Raw genomic sequence first — 20,372 nt, forward strand, 5'->3', positions numbered from 1 at the left:
GTAAAAATAAATAAATACGCAAGTTTGGTATCGCCGTAAACGTACTGAATTTGTATCGTCGGGTCAATTTACCGCCGTCGAAAACAGAACTCGAAAAAACAATGGTGGAATCGTGTTATTTCTTTTCACCATTTTACTTGGAAATTTGTTATTCTCTGTTATCGAGGACATTATACAATAAAAATTAATGGGGTCGTTCAAAAGTACCTCAAGACCTTGTCATATAAATTATGGAAGCGGAAGAAAGGAAAATTGGCCAGGAAGGGGTTAATAATCAGGATTTTGTGTGGAAATGAGGGCACAGCTGGCACCTGTGGGACCGTGGAGCTGCCATGTTAGTTTTTTTTATTACTGTTGTACACGTATTCCCTCCTACATGCCCACTGGCACACACACACCCGGCCCTGAGGGGCCGCTCCGCAGCTGCCGCCCCTCCACCACACACATAACTGTTTTTCTGGAACATCTGGGCAGTTCCACGTCACTAAATAGCAGGAGCTCGAAGGCGATTGGTTGACGCCTCCGAGCCTTCCTATTGGCTGAGCGGAAGGATGCGTCAGGCGCCACGTCTGCAGCGGCCAGAGTGAAGTGAGAGAGCGCCGAGAGGTATCGAGCAGCGGCGGCGGAGGGAGACGCCATACCGGGAGGTGATACGTGATGTCTACCGGTGAGTGGCGGTCACACCGAACTGCGTGCGCGGGTTTATGTGACGTGGGACGGAGCAGTGCGACAGCCTACATGTCCGCGGGGGGTAAATAATCTTGTGCACTCAGGGGGACTATATTGGGGCTTATTAGGGGTAGTAGTTCCCATAGAGGATAGCTGTTCTCCTCCTATTATGGTTGTTTGGATTTTTTTGCACCTTTTTAGGCAAAAAATCACCATAAAACCTTATATATATTAAAAAAAATTGCATTTGTTGACCATTTGCACTGCCCAGTTGGCGAATTATCAGCTGAACGGTGCTGTGGTAGCCATCTTGGCAATTAAAAATGGCAGATGCCGGATTATTGAGCTTCGGGATGGTCGTATCCGCCAGGTGTCTATGGCTGACGAGATCTGCGCTATGTATCCCAGAGGGATTGTGATTGGAGGATTGCAGGTCACATGACGTGGATTGTCTGCACCGTTGGAGGCAGACGATCGTTTGCGCTCGTATTAGGAGTCTTGTGTGCTGGCGATGGGACACATTGGGGGTAAGGGGGCGCCGTGCTTTGTCTATAGTCCTGCAGGATAATCTGTGGGGATCGGAGTCCGCTTCAGTTGAACTTTAGGAGGTCTGGTTAGCTATTGGGGTCCGTTTCAGTTGAACCCCAGGAGGTTTGAGGTTTGACTAGCTATGGGAATCTGAGTCCACTTCTATTGAACCCTAAGTGGTCTTATCTTTAGTGACCAGAGTTTGTTTCCACTGTACCCCAGGAGGTCTGGTTGGCTATAGGGCTCTAGGTCCTCTTCTGGTGAACCTCAGGATGTCTGGTTAGGTATGAAGATCGGGGTCCTCTTTAGTAGAACCCCAGGAGGTTTGGTTAGCACAGGGCATCTGAGTCCGTATCAGTTGAACACAGGTGTGATTTACTGTGGGGGTCTGAATCCCCCTCAGTTGAACCCTAGACGGTGTGGTTGTCTATAGATATATATAGATCTAGGTCCACTTCTGGTGAACCCAAGGAGGCCTAGTTAGCTATGGGGATCAGGGTCCATTTCAGTTGAACCCCAAGAGGCCTGGTTAGCTGTGGGGATCTGGGTCCATTTCAGTTGAACCCCCAAGAGGCCTGGTTAGCTGTGGGGATCTGGGTCCATTTCAGTTGAACCCCCAAGAGGTCTGGTTAGCTGTGGGGATCTGGGTCCATTTCAGTTGAACCCCCAAGAGGTCTGGTTAGCTGTGGGGATCTGGGTCCATTTCAGTTGAACCTAATGAGGCCTGGTTAGTTCTGGGTTCCCTTCAGTTGAACCCCAGGAGGTTGGTTAGCTATGGGCTCTGAGTCCACTTGAGCTGTATCCCAGGAAGTCTTGTTATCCATGAGGATCTGAGTCCTTTTCAGTTGAACTTCAGCTATTGTTTTGGCCTAAACAATGTCCAAGGGGCGCTTGGACATGCCGGATCCTTACTTCTTCTGTTGGAGCAGAGTCAGGAGGCCCAGGTACACATTAGACTGTTGGCTGAGCTCACTGACTTACAAAGGTCTTGCCAACATTATTCAAATGTGAGTGGGCTTAAGTCCGCTTCAGCAGAACTCTGATGCCGCTGGGTCCTGCAGAAAACTTGTTTTGATGTGTTTTTTTTATGGGCAATGTATGTTTCTTAGTGAGGATTTTGACTACTATAATTGAGCTAGGGAGGATGAGACCCCAAATAGGATCTGATATTATATTACATTCTCCAATCTGTGGCCTCTTCAGCCGTTGCAAAACTACAACTCCCAGCATGCTGTGTGCAGCAGCCACAGGTTGCAGATCTGCGCATTACCTTGTGCAATGCTGCCATGTGATTTGTACACACGTGTGTGCTGTATGTACACGGCTCCTCATCACATAATGGCGTGTATGACGTATACACTTAACCCCTTCCATGCCTGCCTGCAAAATAAACCTGCGGCTCCTCCCTCCCTTACTCCAGTGGATGGTTGACTAAGTTACAGGTGGTTTGCATGCAAATCAAACTCTTAATGGGGTCCGATGGTAAAACTTTTTTTTTTTTTTTCTCGGTGTAGATTGATTAAAAAAAAAACGGAGGCCTATTCGCCTTTCAATGCCTCCACGGAGATATCGGTCGGCTACATAAATGTACGTAAGAAACGCCATCGCTGCTTCCAAGTGGGGCAGACCTCCAGAGCGTCGGATGTGTGGGGTGGTGTTGGAAAATAACTATCTTTTTTTTTTTTTTTTTAAATCATTCGATGTTTAAAAAAAACAACATAAATATTCTACTGTTGGACAACCCCTTTAAATAATTGTACTCCTTTTCTGGTTGCAAGACTAATGTCCCTGGGTAGCTAAGCCTATGATGAAACTTAAAGGGGTATTTCTGTGTATCGGTGCAGGTACCCTTTGTCGCAAGATTGACTCCAGGAGGGGTTGAATGGTGCCGCTGATTGTTGATGCAGGGGGCTTTCGGCTCCTGCTGCCATCGGTCTTGCAAATTCTGGCAGTCGGTGTGCGGGACCCTAGCAATAATCGCCTATGCAGTGGATAAGTGATCATTTCCATAGCGCGACGTACCCCTTTAATGGAATGCTTACTTTAGTGCATTGATCTTTTTCCCGACGCGTTTCAGGCCATCCTCCAAATCCTCAGTCCAGGACCCAGACATCACGTGTGTTTTGGCCTAGGGCTATGACATCAGTCATCATCTGGCCCTCACGTTCTCTCTGTTTAGCAGCTGGGACCCTCCTATGATTAGAACAGATTTAAAGGGGCTTGCTCGGATAGAAGTGTATGTTTTGCAAATTGTTGAGATGCGGCCGAAGAAGGTGATGACAGGGTTAAACCTGCAGCACCTGAATACTTGGAGAAGGGGAATAATAGGCGGTTTGTGGTGCAGGGTGGAGCCTCTTCCTGCAGACGGCGCGGTGTCGGTACATAGAGGTGAATTGTTCGGCGTCCCCCCGGGATGACATGGACGTGGTGCTGCGTGGCCGCGCTGCCAAGGATCAGGTCTAAGCCTCTGCCACGTCACAGGAGGGTAGAGAAGCCGTGCTGTCCTCCCGGCCTCCTCCCTCCATCCTGCACGGCCTTTTGTTCTGTGGCTTTAAAAAACATGATCATATCATGAGTACAGTGCCAGCACCTGTGACGTGTGGCACCCGCAGATGTGGGTATATGGAGCAGGATGTGGTGTGTGGATGGCCGCGATGCAGGAGGTTTAGAGCTGGGCATCTGTACTTGCCTATTTTCTCCTGGGAAAGCTGGGTGACCACCAAGATGGCTGCTACAAGGGGGTTCAATAATCTTTCCCAGGCTCCTGATTACACTTATGGTTTCAATACTGCGTCCCTTATAGCCGCACTGCTGTTCAGGACTGTGGGAAAGCCGGATGACCACCAATATGGCTTCTACAACGGTGTTGACCAATCTTTCCCAGGCTCCTGATTATACCTATGCAGTATTGATACCATCCCCTATAGCCGCATTGCTGTTCAGGACTGGGAAAGATAGATGATCACCAATATGGCCACTATGAGGGGGTTCACCAATATTTCCCAGGCTCCTGATTATACCTATGGTATCAGTACTGCCTCCCTTATAGCCACACTGCTGTTCAGGACAGTGGGAAAGCTGGGTGACTCCCAATATGGTTGCTACGAGCTGGTTCACCAATCTTTCCTAGACTCCTGATTATGCCTATGTTATCATTACTGCATGCCTTACAGCCACAGTACTATACTCTACTGTTCAGGACTATGGGAAAGATGGGTGACCACTAACATGGCCTCCACTAGCGGTATTATTTATAAGCTGTCCCACACTTCCTGAAAGACATACATGCATACATACATACATACATACATACCTTTATGGCCTGGGATCATTCTTTGCATCTCTGCGTCCCCCATAACCACACTACTATACTCTACCTTTCAGGACTTTAAGAAAGCTGGATGTCCTCTTAGTGCAGGGCTGTTATACTTTCCCATACTCCTGAGTGGTGGATCTACCTAGTAATGCTGTCATACGGTTTCTGGGAATACATTGTTGCATCCACTGTTCTCCCAAAGCTGCAAGTCTGAACACTAGGAAAGAAGGGTGGAATCAAGTATGGCCACTACGGGGATGATTACCCAGCTTTCCCAAATTCCTGAATGTAAAATCTGCCTTTAGTTATTTTATGGGATTAGTAGTTGCTGTATCCTTTGCTCCTCCATAGATGCTCTACTATGTTGACATGCCGCTATGCAAGTCTGACATTCAGGACTTTAGGAAAGCAGGGTCATGGCAATATCGTCACCGTACAGGGTTGTCATCCCAAATTCTTTAATGACAAAACTACCTAATATATCAGATCAGGAGAGTCCTGTGCATCCTCTGTTGCGCCATGGATGCTCTACTGTCCTTCTCTGCTATTCAGGAAAGTAGGGTGACGGCCAAGATGGCTGCTGCAAGGGTCGTGGCTTTCCCAGACAGACTACTCCGATGGCAGATTCGAAGCCAATCTATAGATGTATATTATATAGAGCAGCCATTCAGGACCCTCGGACAGCTGAGTTACAACCAATATAGCTACTTTCCTATGATGGGAGTCTGGGATCAGGAGAACGTTATCACTACTCCTCCTTTATGAATATGGCCACTCCAGGGGTGTCCTCCTTTCCTAGATTCCTGAATGACAAATTCCCCTACTGGACAGTTGCTTCTAATCTTGCTATCACAGGGGTGATCACCCAGCTTTCCTAAACTACTTAGATATGTAGTTACAGGGGATCAAGGAGACGTGCTGCATAGTAGGAAAGAAGGATGACAACTAGTACATGGCCACCGCTGAGGAGTTTACCTAGCTTTCCCAGACACCAGAATGGCAAATCTGCTTAGTTATGTTGTCGCTGCTCTACAGTACAGGTCAGCCATTCAGGACCATAGCAAAGCTGGATGACCACCAATGAAACTACAAAAGCAGCGCTCCTCTTCCGAGTAGCAAATCTTCCTATTTGTTAATCTGGGATCTGCAGAGTTATCTGTTCCTCCATACACACTCTACTGTAGCAATTATCCATTCAGGACTCTGGAAAAGCTTGGTGACAACTAATATAGCCTTTTGCCAAGTTCAGTTTTCCAAAACTCCTGATTGACAAGTATACTTGTTGTATATTCTCACCTCCTCTGTGGCAAGGCTATGCCATTCAGGACACTAGAAAAGCTGGGTGATGTCAACATGACCACAGCAGTTAGTGATTATCTAGCTTTCCATGACCCTGTTATGTTGTGTTATGGGATCATGGGCTGCATCGTTACACCTTCTGCCCCTAATATAGATGCAATACTGTATATATTTGCTATTCTGGGCTGTAGGAAAGCTGGGTGATAACCTGCTGTAGAGATTTTCCTATATGCCTGGATGGCAAATCTACTTATATGGGGTCTGGGCAAACATTGCTCCATCCACTGCTCCTCCATAGGCAGATTACTGGACAGGCTAGCCTTTCAGGACTCTTGGAAAGTAGGGTGGCTTCTGTGTTGGCAACAATGGCCACTACGGGGGTATTTAAGTATCATTCCCAGGCTCCAAAGCTGCTTAGTTATGTTCCCTGTACTATCGCCCCTGTGCCCATCTTCCATTCAGGACTGTAGGAAAGCTGGGTCACATTGAATATTCACTGGGAGAAGTAATTATAAAGTCTTTGTTATGTGTTAAAGTGTTTTACTACCTGTAGAACTAAAAGTTCCAGCATTCCATATATAACCCCGGCCGAGATCCACACATTGTGTTCCCATGATTCCCCTGGGTCTCAATGCCGGGACTGGCTTTAATTAAGGCTGCGGAGACCTAACGGGTTGTGACTTGTGCGGAGCGGGAACGGCAGGATGGTATGTATGAGAAGAGCCTACTCTGTATACTACGGCTGCTTCTGGGAAAGCTGGGTGCCGTCCTCGGCATTGGCACTGGAGCAGAGATGTCTCGAGCTCAGCGAGTGGTCATTCAGGGCTTTAGGAAAGCTGGGGGTGACGGATGAGGACGATCCATCGTCGGCTTGTACATGGCATCCGCTGCACTCACTGAGCGTCTCTGGGGAGGGGAAAGTCACCGCGCTGCAAACTGCAATCTAGTCACATCTTGCATAATGTCGCCGAGAGATTCTGCTCGTTCCTCCTCGGCCATAATTATAATCCTCTTCTGTTTTCCAGACACGATGAACCACACGGATAAGGCAGAAGACGACATCCCTGCGTATCTCCGGGATGAGACGCCAGAGGGTGATGACGCGTTTCTTTATTTTAAGACATTTCCATTTTCTTATCAAGGCTTTTAGATGTTTCTGACGCTTTGTACTTTATAGTATATGGTGCAGTACTAGAATGGGGGGCTTTACTGTGACATCCCAAAAAGACCACCGTTCCGCTACCTGGAGAAAAGGGCACTAAAGAGGACATCTTATTCCCACCCAGGACAATCTGTTCCGACTCCCGTAATGTAGGCGCCGTTATGGCTTCCATGTTACGGCTGCTGTAATGACTTTAGTTTGGGTGATGAAATGCGTGTTTTTTTTGGGTTGTTTTACCCATGAGACCGCCCCTTTAATGGGGTTATTCTCATCTTCATAAGAGGGTACAGTTGGATAGTGATTGCAATTTGCTGCTTATGAATATGTTCAGCCGTTCTTGAGATTTTATCTTTTATTAACCGCTTGTTGTCTTAGAAACCGACCACCTCTGCTAGACAGCAGAACATGTGCAGTGCTCAAAGGCTCTTTTCTGTTGAGCTTGTAAGCGCTGTTTTTGAAGCTGGCCAGGATCACTGGAGGCCACTGTTGCTTATTAATCCCGATCTGCTTCAGATCAGTGGTGGTCGGTCACCTAGGCAACGAGCTGTAAACAAAGAAAAAGTTAATGATTGGCCAAAAAAAAAAAAATCATGTGTTTAGGACCATTTTCATTTCGTGTGTACCCTAAGCGTGGAAGAATTAGCACTATGTAGAGGGCAGGAAGAGCCTTGTAAGAATACATGGGGTGATGATCATGTAGGAGGCATGACTCTTTGAAGAGCTGTGAGTATTATAATGCGATACTTTTCCTCCTCGTGGGTGGAGCGTTCAGAACACAGCAGGGGGAGTGGTCAGTGCAGAGTGACGGCCCCTGCGGTCTCCTGATTGAGAGCTTTATATGAAAAGCTTTGCAGATCTCCTCTTTTGATAAGTAACTGGTGCTTCGTTGTTGTCGCCATACTCCTGGGCTGCAGAAAGGTAGGAGGAGATGTTTTGCAGGGGTCTGGCCTGGTGGCTATCAGTCGGCAATAGTTTTTCAGATTTATCAACACAGGTGACATTTTGGAACGTTGATACATTTTTATTTCCCATGTAAATTGGACGCACAGGGTGAGACTGGGCAAACACTAGACGCGGTCATACTTTGTAAAGAGATGGTGTTTGCTCCCTGGCCTTGTCCGTACCGACGTATCAGGATCAATGTACTGTGTCCTCATGGTGGATACGGGTACAGGCATGTGGACAGTTCCTGTGCTTTTGGCCTTCTGCCTCCCACCATGTTTCTTGCAGGGGTTAAATTGACTTCCACCATTTGTGTCATCTGTTTTGAAGAGCTCCTGTGCACCACGTGGCGGCTTATGACTTGGATACTTGACCTAGTGTTGCATGTCTGGAATATGGAAATAACCTGTTTACATAAGAGTCAGATTGTTCCGGCGTCTGGGGCTCGTACAGATACAATATCAGGCGTGATAGCAATCCTGGTGACGGAGCTATTTTTGGGCACCGTAATTTACTGTACAAGTCTCAGCATCGCGGGGCCCTTAGAAATTAACTTTGATGGAAACTTTCAGGTTACCCAAGTGCAGTATTTTGTAAAATTTTGTTTTCCTTCCCTAAAATAATCTTGCCACTACTACCCTCGCTTTACTTTTTGAAGAATACGACTGATGGTGTTTTAAAGTGGACCTGTCACCAGATTTCACAGTACAAACTGTATACGTTATTAAATGGATCTGAGACCTGGTGAGACTGGTGTGCTTACTTTGAAAATCCATGTCAGAATGACTGTACGATCGATGATCCGTTTAGGAATCTTGCTATAGAATTAAAATGCTCACAAGTGTAAATGTTCTGTCGCTGTCTTCCCAGACGGACTGACATGTGCAGGTTATACTGAGTAGTGTGAGATCTTAGCAGGGAGGAGCTACCAGTCGGTTAGATGGGCTGAGATTGAGAGAAACTGTCATAAAGGAATGTGCAGGCATTGCAATATGGATTTTCACAGAAAGTATATCGGCCTCATCAGGACTAATATATATTAATAATTGATGTTTTTGTTGTAAAGTCTGACAACTTCTCAAAAATTGCTTAAAAATTTGTGGCTGATTATTAGGTCTATTTTCCTATGTAATAGTTGCCTGTAAAGAAGCGGGAATAGTAACTTGGATCGTATACCCTTTTTTTTTTTTTTTTTTTTTTTGTGATTTCCAGTATACTCTCGGGTCTGTTAGGTTGAGTACAGGTGTTCTTAAAGAAGGCCTTTAAAAAGGGTTTAAAGTGGCCTGTTTTTGCTCTGACTTTATACTTTGGAACAGTTTGATGGACTTTTAAAAGAAATAGAGATACTGGCCTTTTTTTATTTGATGGAGGCAGTGATTACATGATGTAGAACAACCTAAAGACCCGCCCCAGAGGATCCTGAGAGCTCCGCCCCCTTGTGAGGACCATAGAAATGAGCACTAAATGTAAAGACCCATATCTCTGGGACCATAGGGTGCATTTAGAGTTAAAAAAAAAAAAAAAAAAAAAAAGCATAAAAATTCAGGGGAGAAGGAAGCCTAAAAACTGTCAACTTTTGACCTGGTGTTGGGTTCTCGTTAAATAGCATGACCGCTATACAGGAGGTCGGCCCTGGCAGTGGACCTGCCGTTAGCTTTCTGTCCCTTCAAGTAGATTTTTCGTCTTAAGTCTGATTTTTCTATCACTGGAATGGACTAAAGCGCAGTGTGACGATGTGATACGGCCGAGCTGTGTAGGCGCGCTGCACCGCTCCATGATGAAACCCCTTCTGACAGATGTAATGGTGGAGCTGCCGCACCTGACACCACCTGCCCGGTTTCGCAGCTCAGCGGAGTGTGCCGTCGGTGTTATTAATGTGACAGATGCAGACCTACTTTTGTGCCCACGGAAGGCAGGTTCTGAGATGCCGCTGATTGAACTGGAGATGAAAGTTTGTGGGAAGAGCTCGAGGCGAGGAAGACTGCCACCGCAGCCGGCGCTCCATCCAGACAAATGGCTTTGATGTTACCAGGAGTTTACCTTCCACTTCTTCTAATAAGAAGTGTTTATCAATCTGCAGAATGTGATATTGTCCCAGCGGGAATCTGCAGTACCGGAAAGGTGCAGGAGCCTGATGTGCATCCCTCTACTTAACTTTCCCTTAGTTTTCGTTTTCACAACGACCTTCCATTTTTTTTTTTTTTTTTTATTAACAGCTCCCATTGAAACCCATTTTTGGCATCTACATACTTTCAAATATCTACCCACAAACCACCTTCCATTGGACATCACATTGACGTTTCGCTAAACTGAAGGCAGCATCACAAGCAAAAAAAAAAAAACATTTTTGTTTTTTTCTTTTAGAATCCGATTAGCCTTATTCAACCAGGGAATTACAGACTGAAAATCAGTAGCAACAAAAAAAGAATTTTTTTTTTTTTTTTTTCCCCCCGTGTACTCCACTCCAAAATAGTGTGTGTGAATCTGAAAATCTAGCCTTGTAAATTTAGTCTTTACTTAACTCCCCTGAGTGGTGGCTGCAGACGGAATTGTCATTTCCACTATATGGCTGTGAGAAGGGACTCCTAACCCAAATAAACATATTTTAAGAAATAACTAGAGCCATATAACGCAATCTTCTTAGTAAGCTCCTCTTCTAATGCTGCCTGGGTTCTCCTCTGGTCTTTTTGCTTCCACTGCTGTTGGATGGGTATGACAGCTGCAGCCAATCACTGGCTGCAGCCATGGCATGCCATCCGGCAGGAAGGGGATGCACAGAAGCGGTGGGAGGTTGGTAGGGCGAGTATACCCATCATGAATCCGGGCCTTTTTAAAAAGAAAATCAGGGATGTGGACAACTCCTCCTCTTGCTAGTGGTGATTTTCTTTAGTCCTTATTTTTAATATATATATATATATATATATATATATATCCTGAAATCTTGCAGTTTAAATGTTGGGTTTCAGAAGACTGATACTTCTTGTTCTGTGATCACTCCTTAGCAGTCATCTCGTTATCATTGCAGTGACTGATAACACCTCTATATCCAGTATATAACACAGGATCCACCATTCACAATAGGTGATGTCACAGCTCACCTCCTCCTCCTGTACAATGACTGATAACACCTCTATATCCAGTAGATGACACAGGATCCAACATTGACAGTAGATGGCACAGCTCACCTCCTCCTCCTCCTGTACAATGACTGATAACACCTCTATATCCAGTATATAACACAGGATCCACCATTCACAATAGGTGATGTCACAGCTCACCTCCTCCTCCTGTACAATGACTGATAACACCTCTATATCCAGTAGATGACACAGGATCCAACATTGACAGTAGATGGCACAGCTCACCTCCTCCTCCTGTACAATGACTGATAACACCTCTATATCCAGTATATAACACAGGATCCACCATTCACAATAGGTGATGTCACAGCTCACCTCCTCCTCCTGTACAATGACTGATAACACCTCTATATCCAGTAGATGACACAGGATCCAACATTGACAGTAGATGGCACAGCTCACCTCCTCCTCCTGTACAATGACTGATAACACCTCTATATCCAGTAGATGACACAGGATCCAACATTGACAGTAGATGGCACAGCTCACCTCCTCCCACTTCCTGTCGACTTCACCATTCATGCTCATAACTCTCCCATATTTAAGCTTGGCTACAATAAGACATTCATCATTTTTATTTCTTCTCTTTCCAGAAACTGTTAAAGACCACCCTCAAGCTCAGCCCGGCATGATCTCCCGTGTAACGGGGGGCATCTTCAGCATAACCAAAGGTGCCGTTGGTGCGACCATAGGTGGAGTCGCCTGGATCGGAGGCAAAAGCTACGAAGTGACAAAGACAGCAGTCACATCGGTGCCTAGCATAGGGGTCGGCATTGTAAAGGGCGGAGTGTCGGCAGTCACCGGGAGCGTCGCCGCCGTCGGCTCCGCCGTCTCCAGTAAAGTCTCCGGCAAGAAGAAGGACAAATCTGACTGATCCTATAATTACATCGAATTTTTTTTTTTTTTTTCCCCCCCTTTTTCTATGAGGACACTGACCCAGCAGTGACTTGGTAACTGTAGAATGGGCAAGCGAAGAGCACACCACACAAGACACTTGTTTGAGTAGTGCCGGTGCGGCCCACCGAGCACACGGATGGGATTGCGGCAGTTGCACGGTGAACACGACGGACTATGAAGGGTTCATTGAAACTGCAAACGTTACATTTTTAATCATGTGTTTCCATTGTTTGTTTTTTGTTGTATATAAAGTCACATCACATAGATTTACAGCTAGGTACTGCTATAATATGTATTTTATCTTGCGGGTGGTACTCATCAGAAAAACACACTTTTTTTTTTTTTTTATATCAATGCAATTTTTCACATCACTTTTTATGTCCAAAAATTTCAGCTTTTTTTTTTTTTTTTCTTTTTTTTTTTTTGTGCTTGGTAGTTCTGTATGTGACTTTAGTTTGAGGGTAGAGAATATGTTTAATTTTTCATGTAAGGTAGGTTTTTTTTTGTTTTTTTTTTCCCTCACATTCCTCTTTAGTGCCTTACAGATCACCCTCAGGTACACAACATAATTACGGATTCTGCTACCACCCTCGCTCATCTTGTAGGGCCTCTTATATAAAGCTCGGGGTTTTAACTCTTACCACTGTCGCTTCGGTCTTTTGCACACGTTCACACTCCCTTTTATTCATCGTGTTTTATTTTTTGTGGGTTTTTTTTTTTTGCTTTTTTTTTTTCCCCTCCCTGAAGCGGAAATCCCAAAAAGTGGTAGTTTACATATTTTTATACATCGTAGGAAGCTTCTTTTTCTATATAGACTATAACTGTTTTTTGCTTTGTCTCTGGAAAGAAAAGATCCGAAATGTAAGAATTTCTCTTTCTAAAATTCCCACCCTTGTGTATCTTATCTTTCTGATATTAGTTGCCCACCAAACTGTGAATTATGGTGAGAGAATTTAAAAATAAAATTTGTGCCTAAATATATTTATATAGTTTTTTTTCTCAGGTTTCTACTACTATTAGAGTTCATAAAATGAAGGTTGTGGGGTTTTTTTTGGGTTTTTTTCCACAATATTTTCTACCTAGGGGGCAGCACCAAAGCCCAGACTGAGCTTTAATTTTCTATTGCCTATAGTAGTCAACATATTCTGCTATTTTAAAGAGCTTTGACAGCAGCCTTAGTCTCCGGCAATCTTAATTTTTCACAACCTACGCAAATATGGGGAGAGTGAAATCAGGTATAATAAAACTTCACATTTATTGGAAAGTGCTTAAAATTGGGGTGTGTATATAACATCAGGTATGTAGGTCTACGCGTTTCACGTCTTAGGCTACGTTCACATTTGCGTTGTGCGCCGCAGCGTCGGCGCCACAACGCAAACAAACGCAGCAAAACGCATGCACAACGCTGCGTTTTGCGCCGCATGCGTCCTTTTTTTCATTGATTTTGGACGCAGCAAAAATGCAACTTGCTGCATCCTCTGCGCCCGGACGCGGGCGCCGCAGGGACGCATGCGGCGCAAAACGCAAGTGCGACGCATGTCCATGCGCCCCCATGTTAAATATAGGGGCGCATGACGCATGCGGCGACGCTGCGGCGCCCGATGCTGCGGCGCCGACCGCAAATGTGAACGTAGCCTTAGTCTGAAGTGTAAGCGCTCTGGCTGGAAACACGTATACCCAGTATCAAATTTCACGTATGCTGGATTCCCCCTCTTACCTTCTACTACTCAATTTACCCAGGAACTGGACTGGAGCCTTCCATGATGATTATTTATTTTTTTTATTTTATTTTTTTTTTATATTACGGAAGATGCTTCTTTGAACTAAATCTTTAAAAAGCTTTGCACTGTTTTCCAGAAGATCGTTTGCTTATATCATACAAACAAAACAGTACTCCTGTTTATTGAGTGTGCTTATATTATACAAAACAGTTCTCCTGTTTCTTTAATTTGTGCTGAGGCTGCCGTAATTACAGGACTTCATTAATTAACGAGTGTTTACATACCCCCAACATTTAACATTTTATTCCATTGACTGATTAGATGATAAAATGTTTTCTGTAGTGCAAAACCTACTATAGGAGAGAGATTTAATACAAAAGTGTTGCAAGTGGGCTACAGTAGTGAGAAGGATCTGCCTTCCGTCACACATTCCCTGAAGTCCTTCTTCAGCTTTTTTTTTTTTTTTTTTTTTTCCTTTTTCAGCTTTGTGCAGAACTTTTCGGTAACTTTTTTTTTTAAGCTTGGGATAATATATCAGACAGTTCTGTACATTATCATTTTTCCAGTACACCAGAGTGCTGCATATTTTGCATGGAACGCAGCTGAAGATATACAATTCTATTCATATTATGATTTATAGGATAATTTAATGGCGACCAGAAATCCTCCATGTGGAAATACACGTTAGTTGATGTAACATCATAAGTTAATTACTGAAGTGAAAGGTTTCTCCAGACAGAGGGCTACCGAGCACTATAAAATGTATGCATGATTGTATACCATGTGTAGCATTTTTGACATGGGAAGTGTTAAAGGGGTAGTCTGTAACTAATTTTTAATTCTAAAATGACTACCTATTGTCATAATCTAATCTCTTTTATATAAGAGTTAAAAATTCTCCACTGCATTTCGTCATTACGCTAACTACTTTATTTTTTTTTTATGTGCAATAAGCACAGTGACAGTGCTCTCGCTTGAAAGCTCTAATAAGGAATAACAAGCCGCCAAGAGCGCACTGTCATCACTCATTGTAAGATGATTACCCAATGTGATGGAGACAGGCACTGATCTCTGTATGCCAGATATTCTTCTTACAACGCACACTGACCATGCAATCTCTTGCTAGCTCACTACTTCCTATCTGGGCAGGGACCAGTCCAGACCTTGAAATGGACGTCACTGATGGAGTTTTGTTTGTGTGAGGTCAGAGGATTCGGCAGTGACTGCAGCCTCAGCACCCTGATGATGGTTCGTTTATCACTGAAATTCTCAAAGTGGAAGCAGTAGTTTTACAGGCTTCGTTTCCTTGTACATTGCTGTTGTAACTTTTTTTTTTTTTTTTTTTTTCCCCTAACTCCTCTGTGTTGATTTTAGGACCACATCCAAGGTTGGCTCCATTTTTATGGGGTCCTAAATCAGCACAGAGGAGTTCACACAAGTTTTACACTCCTCCACCAAAACCAGCCTTACTGATAGATTCTCAGTTAACTCCCATCAGAAAGCTGGTTTTGCTGGGGAGTTTAAAACTTGTGTTTTTTTTTTGTTTGTTTTTTTTTCTGAACTTCTCTGTGCTGATTGTATGACCATATCAAAATTGAGCCAAAGTTTGATGTGTTCTTAGAATAAGCAGTGAGCAGCTCAGAAAGTGGATTTTCTCCCAACTTCACAAGTGGTATAGTTGGATACCTGTTGGATAGTTGCCATTTACGGTTTATTAAAATTTTAAGTCGTTCATAAAATATAAAACTTTTTTTCTTTTTGGTTTAGTTTGTTGCCTTGGAGACCGACCACCACTGCTGGACATCAGAACACACACATTGTTTTCAAGCTCTTTTCTATTAAGTTTGTAAGTGCTGTTTCAAAGCGGTCCGGGATCTCTGGAGTGCTCGGTTGCCTCCTCATCCCAGCTAGCTTCAGTCAGTGCCTAAAAGCTGGACGACAGCAGCGGTGGTCGGTCTCCTAAGCAACCATTTGTAAACAAGTGTTAATATCTCAAGAACGGCTGAACATTTTAATAAACAGTAAATGGCAAAAGTGCTTGTTCTTACAAGCTCTATCCAAAAATACATATCTATGAAATGGGGCGGGGGGGAACACTTTTAAATGAAGTGTTTCTAGCCGTGGCAAAACCACGTAGCATCCTAAAATGTGGCCTGGTGCTTTAAATACTACAACACAACAAGGCTACTATACTTTTGGTACAATTTCTGGTGCTAAAGTCATACTTGCCAACTTTCTTGATTTGTGTAACCTGTGCTGAAAAGAGGCATGTGGCTGATTTTTGAGGGGTATTTCCTACCTGACTCTAGGCCTGGCTTAAATATTCTGGTTTTAAAACAGCAAAGTTAGAAGTGAATTCGGAAATAAAAGGAAATACTCCTCTGTGGCACATGATCTGCTTCATCCAATCGGCCTCAAGCATGCACTTTTGTAATGCATATATCGAATAATTGCACTTAAGGCCTCCTTCACACATCAGTGTCCTCGGTACGTGTGGTGACCGTTTTCACACGTACCGGAGACACATGTAGATATGTGCGAATGTTAGTGTGTTTCCATGGACTGGATCAGCCTGGTGTCCCTGAGATTTGGTGCATCTTATAGATGTGCCATTTCTGGGGCAGCTTATTATCATGTTGTTAGCCTGTGAAGGGGCCAATATCCCTGGCCCCTTTCCAAACTATTTCAGCCCACAGCTGTCTGCTTAGCTTTTGCTGGTTAGAATTTATGGAGGGGGGACCCTTACGTAACTTTTATTTTTTTTTCTAGGGTTCCCTATAAACCAGTAAAGGCTAAGCAAACAGCTGTGAGCTGGTATTAATAGCCTGGGAACCTTTTGGGGTATTGTCCCCTTTCCCAGATTAGTAACATCAGCCCCCAGCTTTCCCTCTGCTGGTTTTGAAAATTGTGTGAGCCCACGCTTTTTTTTAAATTATTTTTACACGATGTACACAGCGGGTACTGAATACAGTGCCCATCATTGTCACATGGTTGCACTGATCTCAGGAGACCAGCCACCAATGATCCGAGCCGTCTTCAGCACCTGGTGCCTAGATACAGCATGAACTGTAGCGCTTTTTCCAGGCACTGGTATGTCACAGTGATGCAGGACACGGATATCTCTGGTACTCATTTTTCCCATACCAGAAATATCAGGACGTGTGGAAGGCTGGGGTTCAGATCCATATGGTGTGTACTCATGGAATGTTTGGCCTGATAGGTGGGTAAACTTGGCTTAAAGGGGTTGTCCAAAGTAGGAAAGGACTTTTCCCTAGAAACAGCCCCACCCTGTATTCCATAGGCTAGGTTTGATACTACCACTGCACCTTAGTCAAGAGAATGCAATACCAGCACCTTTACGAAAATATTGTCAAGAATAAGTGTCACGACTAATCCATTTGTAGGATTCTCCCCGGGTTCACATACTTTTGCGGCCATTATATAGAAAACACATTTACTCTGAAATAGGAAATACATTTTACTAAAAATTTTTTTTTTTTTTTACAAAAATTACATTTTTTTTTTTCTGATTTTGAAAGGAACAGAACATGATTTGGGAGTTAATTTTCTGGAGCCGCTGAGGCTTTCTTCATCTTCTGTCTTGTCACTCGTGATTACCGGTGAGACCTATGATATTCCATTAATCTGTTGGTTTGATATCGGAGCAGACACCACACATTTTTCTCTTTAATTTTTTTGTTTTTTTTTGTTAGATAAATGGCAAAAACACCCTTGGTTCAACAAGGTTTTGAGAAAGGTTCTTCAGTTGCTGGATGGAGTCCACCAGTTGAAAACCAAGTTGGGACAAGGTGGTGTTGCATAAATTTTGCACAGTTTGGACTATATTGAAATGTAAGTTTAGCCTCCAGTTCTCTACAGTCTTGGATGAATTCCGGATGGTTGCATATTTGCTAGAATTAGGGGCAACTGTTGCATTGGTGTTCTCCTCAATCCATGACGATAGTCCTTCCTTCCACGGAAGACCTAGAAAGTTGTAAATTTCATTGGCCTTCTTGACAGGATCCTTAGCGAGGTCTTCATACCGTACCAGCATATACTTTCCTTTCAGCCAAGAAGGTCTACTGAAAGCGGTCTTTAGGGAATTACTGTAATCAGTACACATGTTCATGAGCAATGTCAGGTCCATGTTGTGAGGTTTTCGACCTGACGAGTTCCAGATTTGGTAAGATCTATACTGGCTTACGAAAGTGTCTATTCTAGAGGCCAGAACTGCTCGGGGGTCCCTGACTAGGTGAACCACTTTAAGACTCAGTCTCGGATCATCCACCAGAGTCCTCATATGGTTGAGCTCAGGAATTCTGATGATTTTTATGGCCATGGTTTTGTAGGATCGACAGGATGTGGAGGCCAAAGTCAAGTTTATTTTTCGACATTCCTTCAAACATTGACTTTCTTGGCTTTGGTTGCACATGGGAGGAGAACATAAGGCTTTACTTGATCCTCGTCTGAAAAACGAAGATGTGATATGATCTTTAGGTGGGGGCTTGATGTAGTTTTCCAAGAGATAGAAGTCACAGTCATAGAGGTTATGCAGCAGATCTCTGGAGGCCCCAAGAAGAGACCTCCTGTCTATGGAAGGCAGGCCATTGGTAAACATGTCCTGTACATGGAATAGGGGCTCATATAGATAAAATACGTCAGAGTTTTGGTTGAAAATTTCCCCTAGAAATGAAGACCCGCTTCTGGCAGTGGTGAATATAAGGATATGTTTCCTGCCCGCTTGTGCATTGACGTCTTCACATAAGGCTCTTGTTACGTTATCTGTAAGAGAAAGCGTAATACATAGAAATGACTGTTTCTACATCCCTTGTTAAAAAAAAAAAAAAAAAAAAAAAGGGGCTCCAGTTTGGAAAACCCTACTTATCAAAAATTGAGTACAACATGTCCCCCACCTGGGATTCCCAGCAATCACATGGGGAAACGTCTGACAGTAAGTGCTCAGTTTCCCTGCAGCACCTCCACAGGAGAAGCTAAGTATTACACTGTAGTAATTCAAATCAATGGGTTGTCTGTAATGCGGGACAGGATAGGTCCTCCAGAAAGAGAGAGATTAATAACCTCCAACCACCAGGTGTCTAATACTGAATATACCACTGACCACCAGGTGTCTAATATCCTCTACCCCGAGACTGAAATGTGACCTTCCCTTCCCCATAACAGCACCGTATATGAGAGATGGTATCCGCCCCCAGGAACAGGAAACCTGTAGCAGAGATAAAAGAAGGTGGCGGCACCTTTCTCCTCAGTTTTGGTTTCCTGTTCCTGCAGGCGGATGGATGCCTGTAGCAAAATATCTTCAGAGGGATCCCCCTCTGATGAATCCGGTCTGGAGGCCCGAGGTCCACGGTGGGGGGAGAAGCAGCTGGGTGCGGTGGTGCGCGCCTGTAATCCTGGCCGAGGGGAGCTGTCTGTTACCGCGCTCATCCCCGGCGGCCGCTCCAGTCAGGAGGCTGGGCCGGGTGGAGGCGAGCCCATCACGACGCTGGCGCCGACTGAATGGGTGACAACTTCCGGTCGTGCCGGAAGTGATGTCACACGCCGGAGTGCGAGGGCGTGCTGGACTCTTCCGGGTGGGAGTCGTTCCAGGAGCGCGCACACCGCTCCACTCAGATAAAGAAGGCAGCGTACAGTACCCAGCGGCAATCAGCCTAAAGAGACCTGGCAGACCCCGATGCCGAAGTATGCGCACCGGAGGATGAAGGGAACCCGCAGCCTACCATGGTATCCATGGGATTCGGTGAGTGCCTTTGTAAGGTGAAAAACACTAGTAATGATGGCCCTATGTCATATTTGTATTGTAGGTTAAAAAAGCCACATCAAAACAAGAATAGGGCCTGTGCGTTAGGCCGGGAAACCCTCCCTAAAACATGAAAAACGGATCTGTCGGCCATGTATTGATAGGATAGTAGCCAAGGAGTCGCCATCCCTGCTCCAAAGTATAAAAACCATCATTAGAGATGAGGTGAAGATTACAGTAAAAGAGCAGCTAAAGGAACAAGCGCCAATCAGCTCTGAAAAGGCCACCCCTCCCCATACTTCTAAAAAAAAACCAAAGTTCTGATATAGATTCAGAGGAAGAACTGGGAGAATTAAGGCTACATTCACATTTGCGTTGTTGGGCGCAGCGTCGGCGCCGCAACGCAAAACGCATGCACAACGCAGCTTTTTGTGACGCATGCGTCCAATTTTGGCATGATTTTCGGCGCAAAAAAACTCCATCATGCAGCGCCCTCTGCGCCCTAACGCTTGCGACAAAAATGACGCATGCATCACAAAACGCTAGACAACGCATGTCCATGCGCCCCCATGTTAAATATAGGGGCGCATGACGCATGCGTCGCTATGCGTCGCCGAACTTGCGCCCGACGCAACGCAAAAGTGAACGTAGCCTAACTCCCTCAGAAATGTGTCGGAACTGGACTCCTCGGATAAGGAGTATGGCCACCCTTATTTTTTGTCCGAAAATATCGGGGAATTACTTAAATTGGTTAGGTCCACTATGGGGTCGAAGCACCTAAGGAACAACGCACGGTACAAGATTCCATGTTTAGCAACTTAGAGCTGAAAAACGTAAGGAGTTTACACTGATGGTGTGCATGTCCAGGCCTCGAACCTCACCCTGTCTCCTGTTTCAACCCTAGGCTGAAACCTCCACCCACCACCCAGTGAAGAGGTAA

General features: G+C 44.7%; 2 protein-coding genes across 3 annotated transcripts in view; one reads left to right on the forward strand and one right to left on the reverse strand.

The window, feature by feature from the left end:
* The first annotated feature begins 372 nt into the window (after window positions 1-372).
* Window positions 373-12,934, forward strand: TMEM263 (transmembrane protein 263). The gene is made up of 3 exons (XM_077266476.1): window positions 373-667; window positions 6,838-6,906; window positions 11,650-12,934. Exons 1-3 carry the CDS (start codon window positions 658-660, stop codon window positions 11,928-11,930), a joined length of 360 nt encoding a protein of 119 aa, XP_077122591.1. The 5' UTR covers window positions 373-657; the 3' UTR covers window positions 11,931-12,934.
* A 3,648-nt stretch (window positions 12,935-16,582) lies between these two features.
* LOC143776757 (carbohydrate sulfotransferase 1-like) overlaps window positions 16,583-20,372 on the reverse strand; it is a 74,067-nt gene continuing 70,277 nt past the window's right edge. Inside the window, exon 3 of one of the 2 annotated variants that reach the window (XM_077266478.1) lies at window positions 16,583-18,456. In XM_077266478.1, the coding sequence (XP_077122593.1) occupies window positions 17,384-18,456 (1,073 nt within the window). In that variant the 3' untranslated portion in view covers window positions 16,583-17,383. The remainder of the gene's footprint in view (window positions 18,457-20,372) is intronic. The other variant, XM_077266477.1, reaches the window with a different exon arrangement.

The sequence above is a fragment of the Ranitomeya variabilis genome, chromosome 5 (genome assembly GCF_051348905.1).
Source record: "Ranitomeya variabilis isolate aRanVar5 chromosome 5, aRanVar5.hap1, whole genome shotgun sequence".
Lineage (NCBI taxonomy): Eukaryota > Metazoa > Chordata > Amphibia > Anura > Dendrobatidae > Ranitomeya > Ranitomeya variabilis.

What these genes read in the sequence shown, in the direction of transcription:
- TMEM263 (XM_077266476.1), top strand. An exon ending in CCGGGATGAGACGCCAGAGG is followed by an intron (nt 6,907 to 11,649) that starts GTGATGACGCGT and finishes TTCTCTTTCCAG; the next exon opens with AAACTGTTAAAGACCACCCT.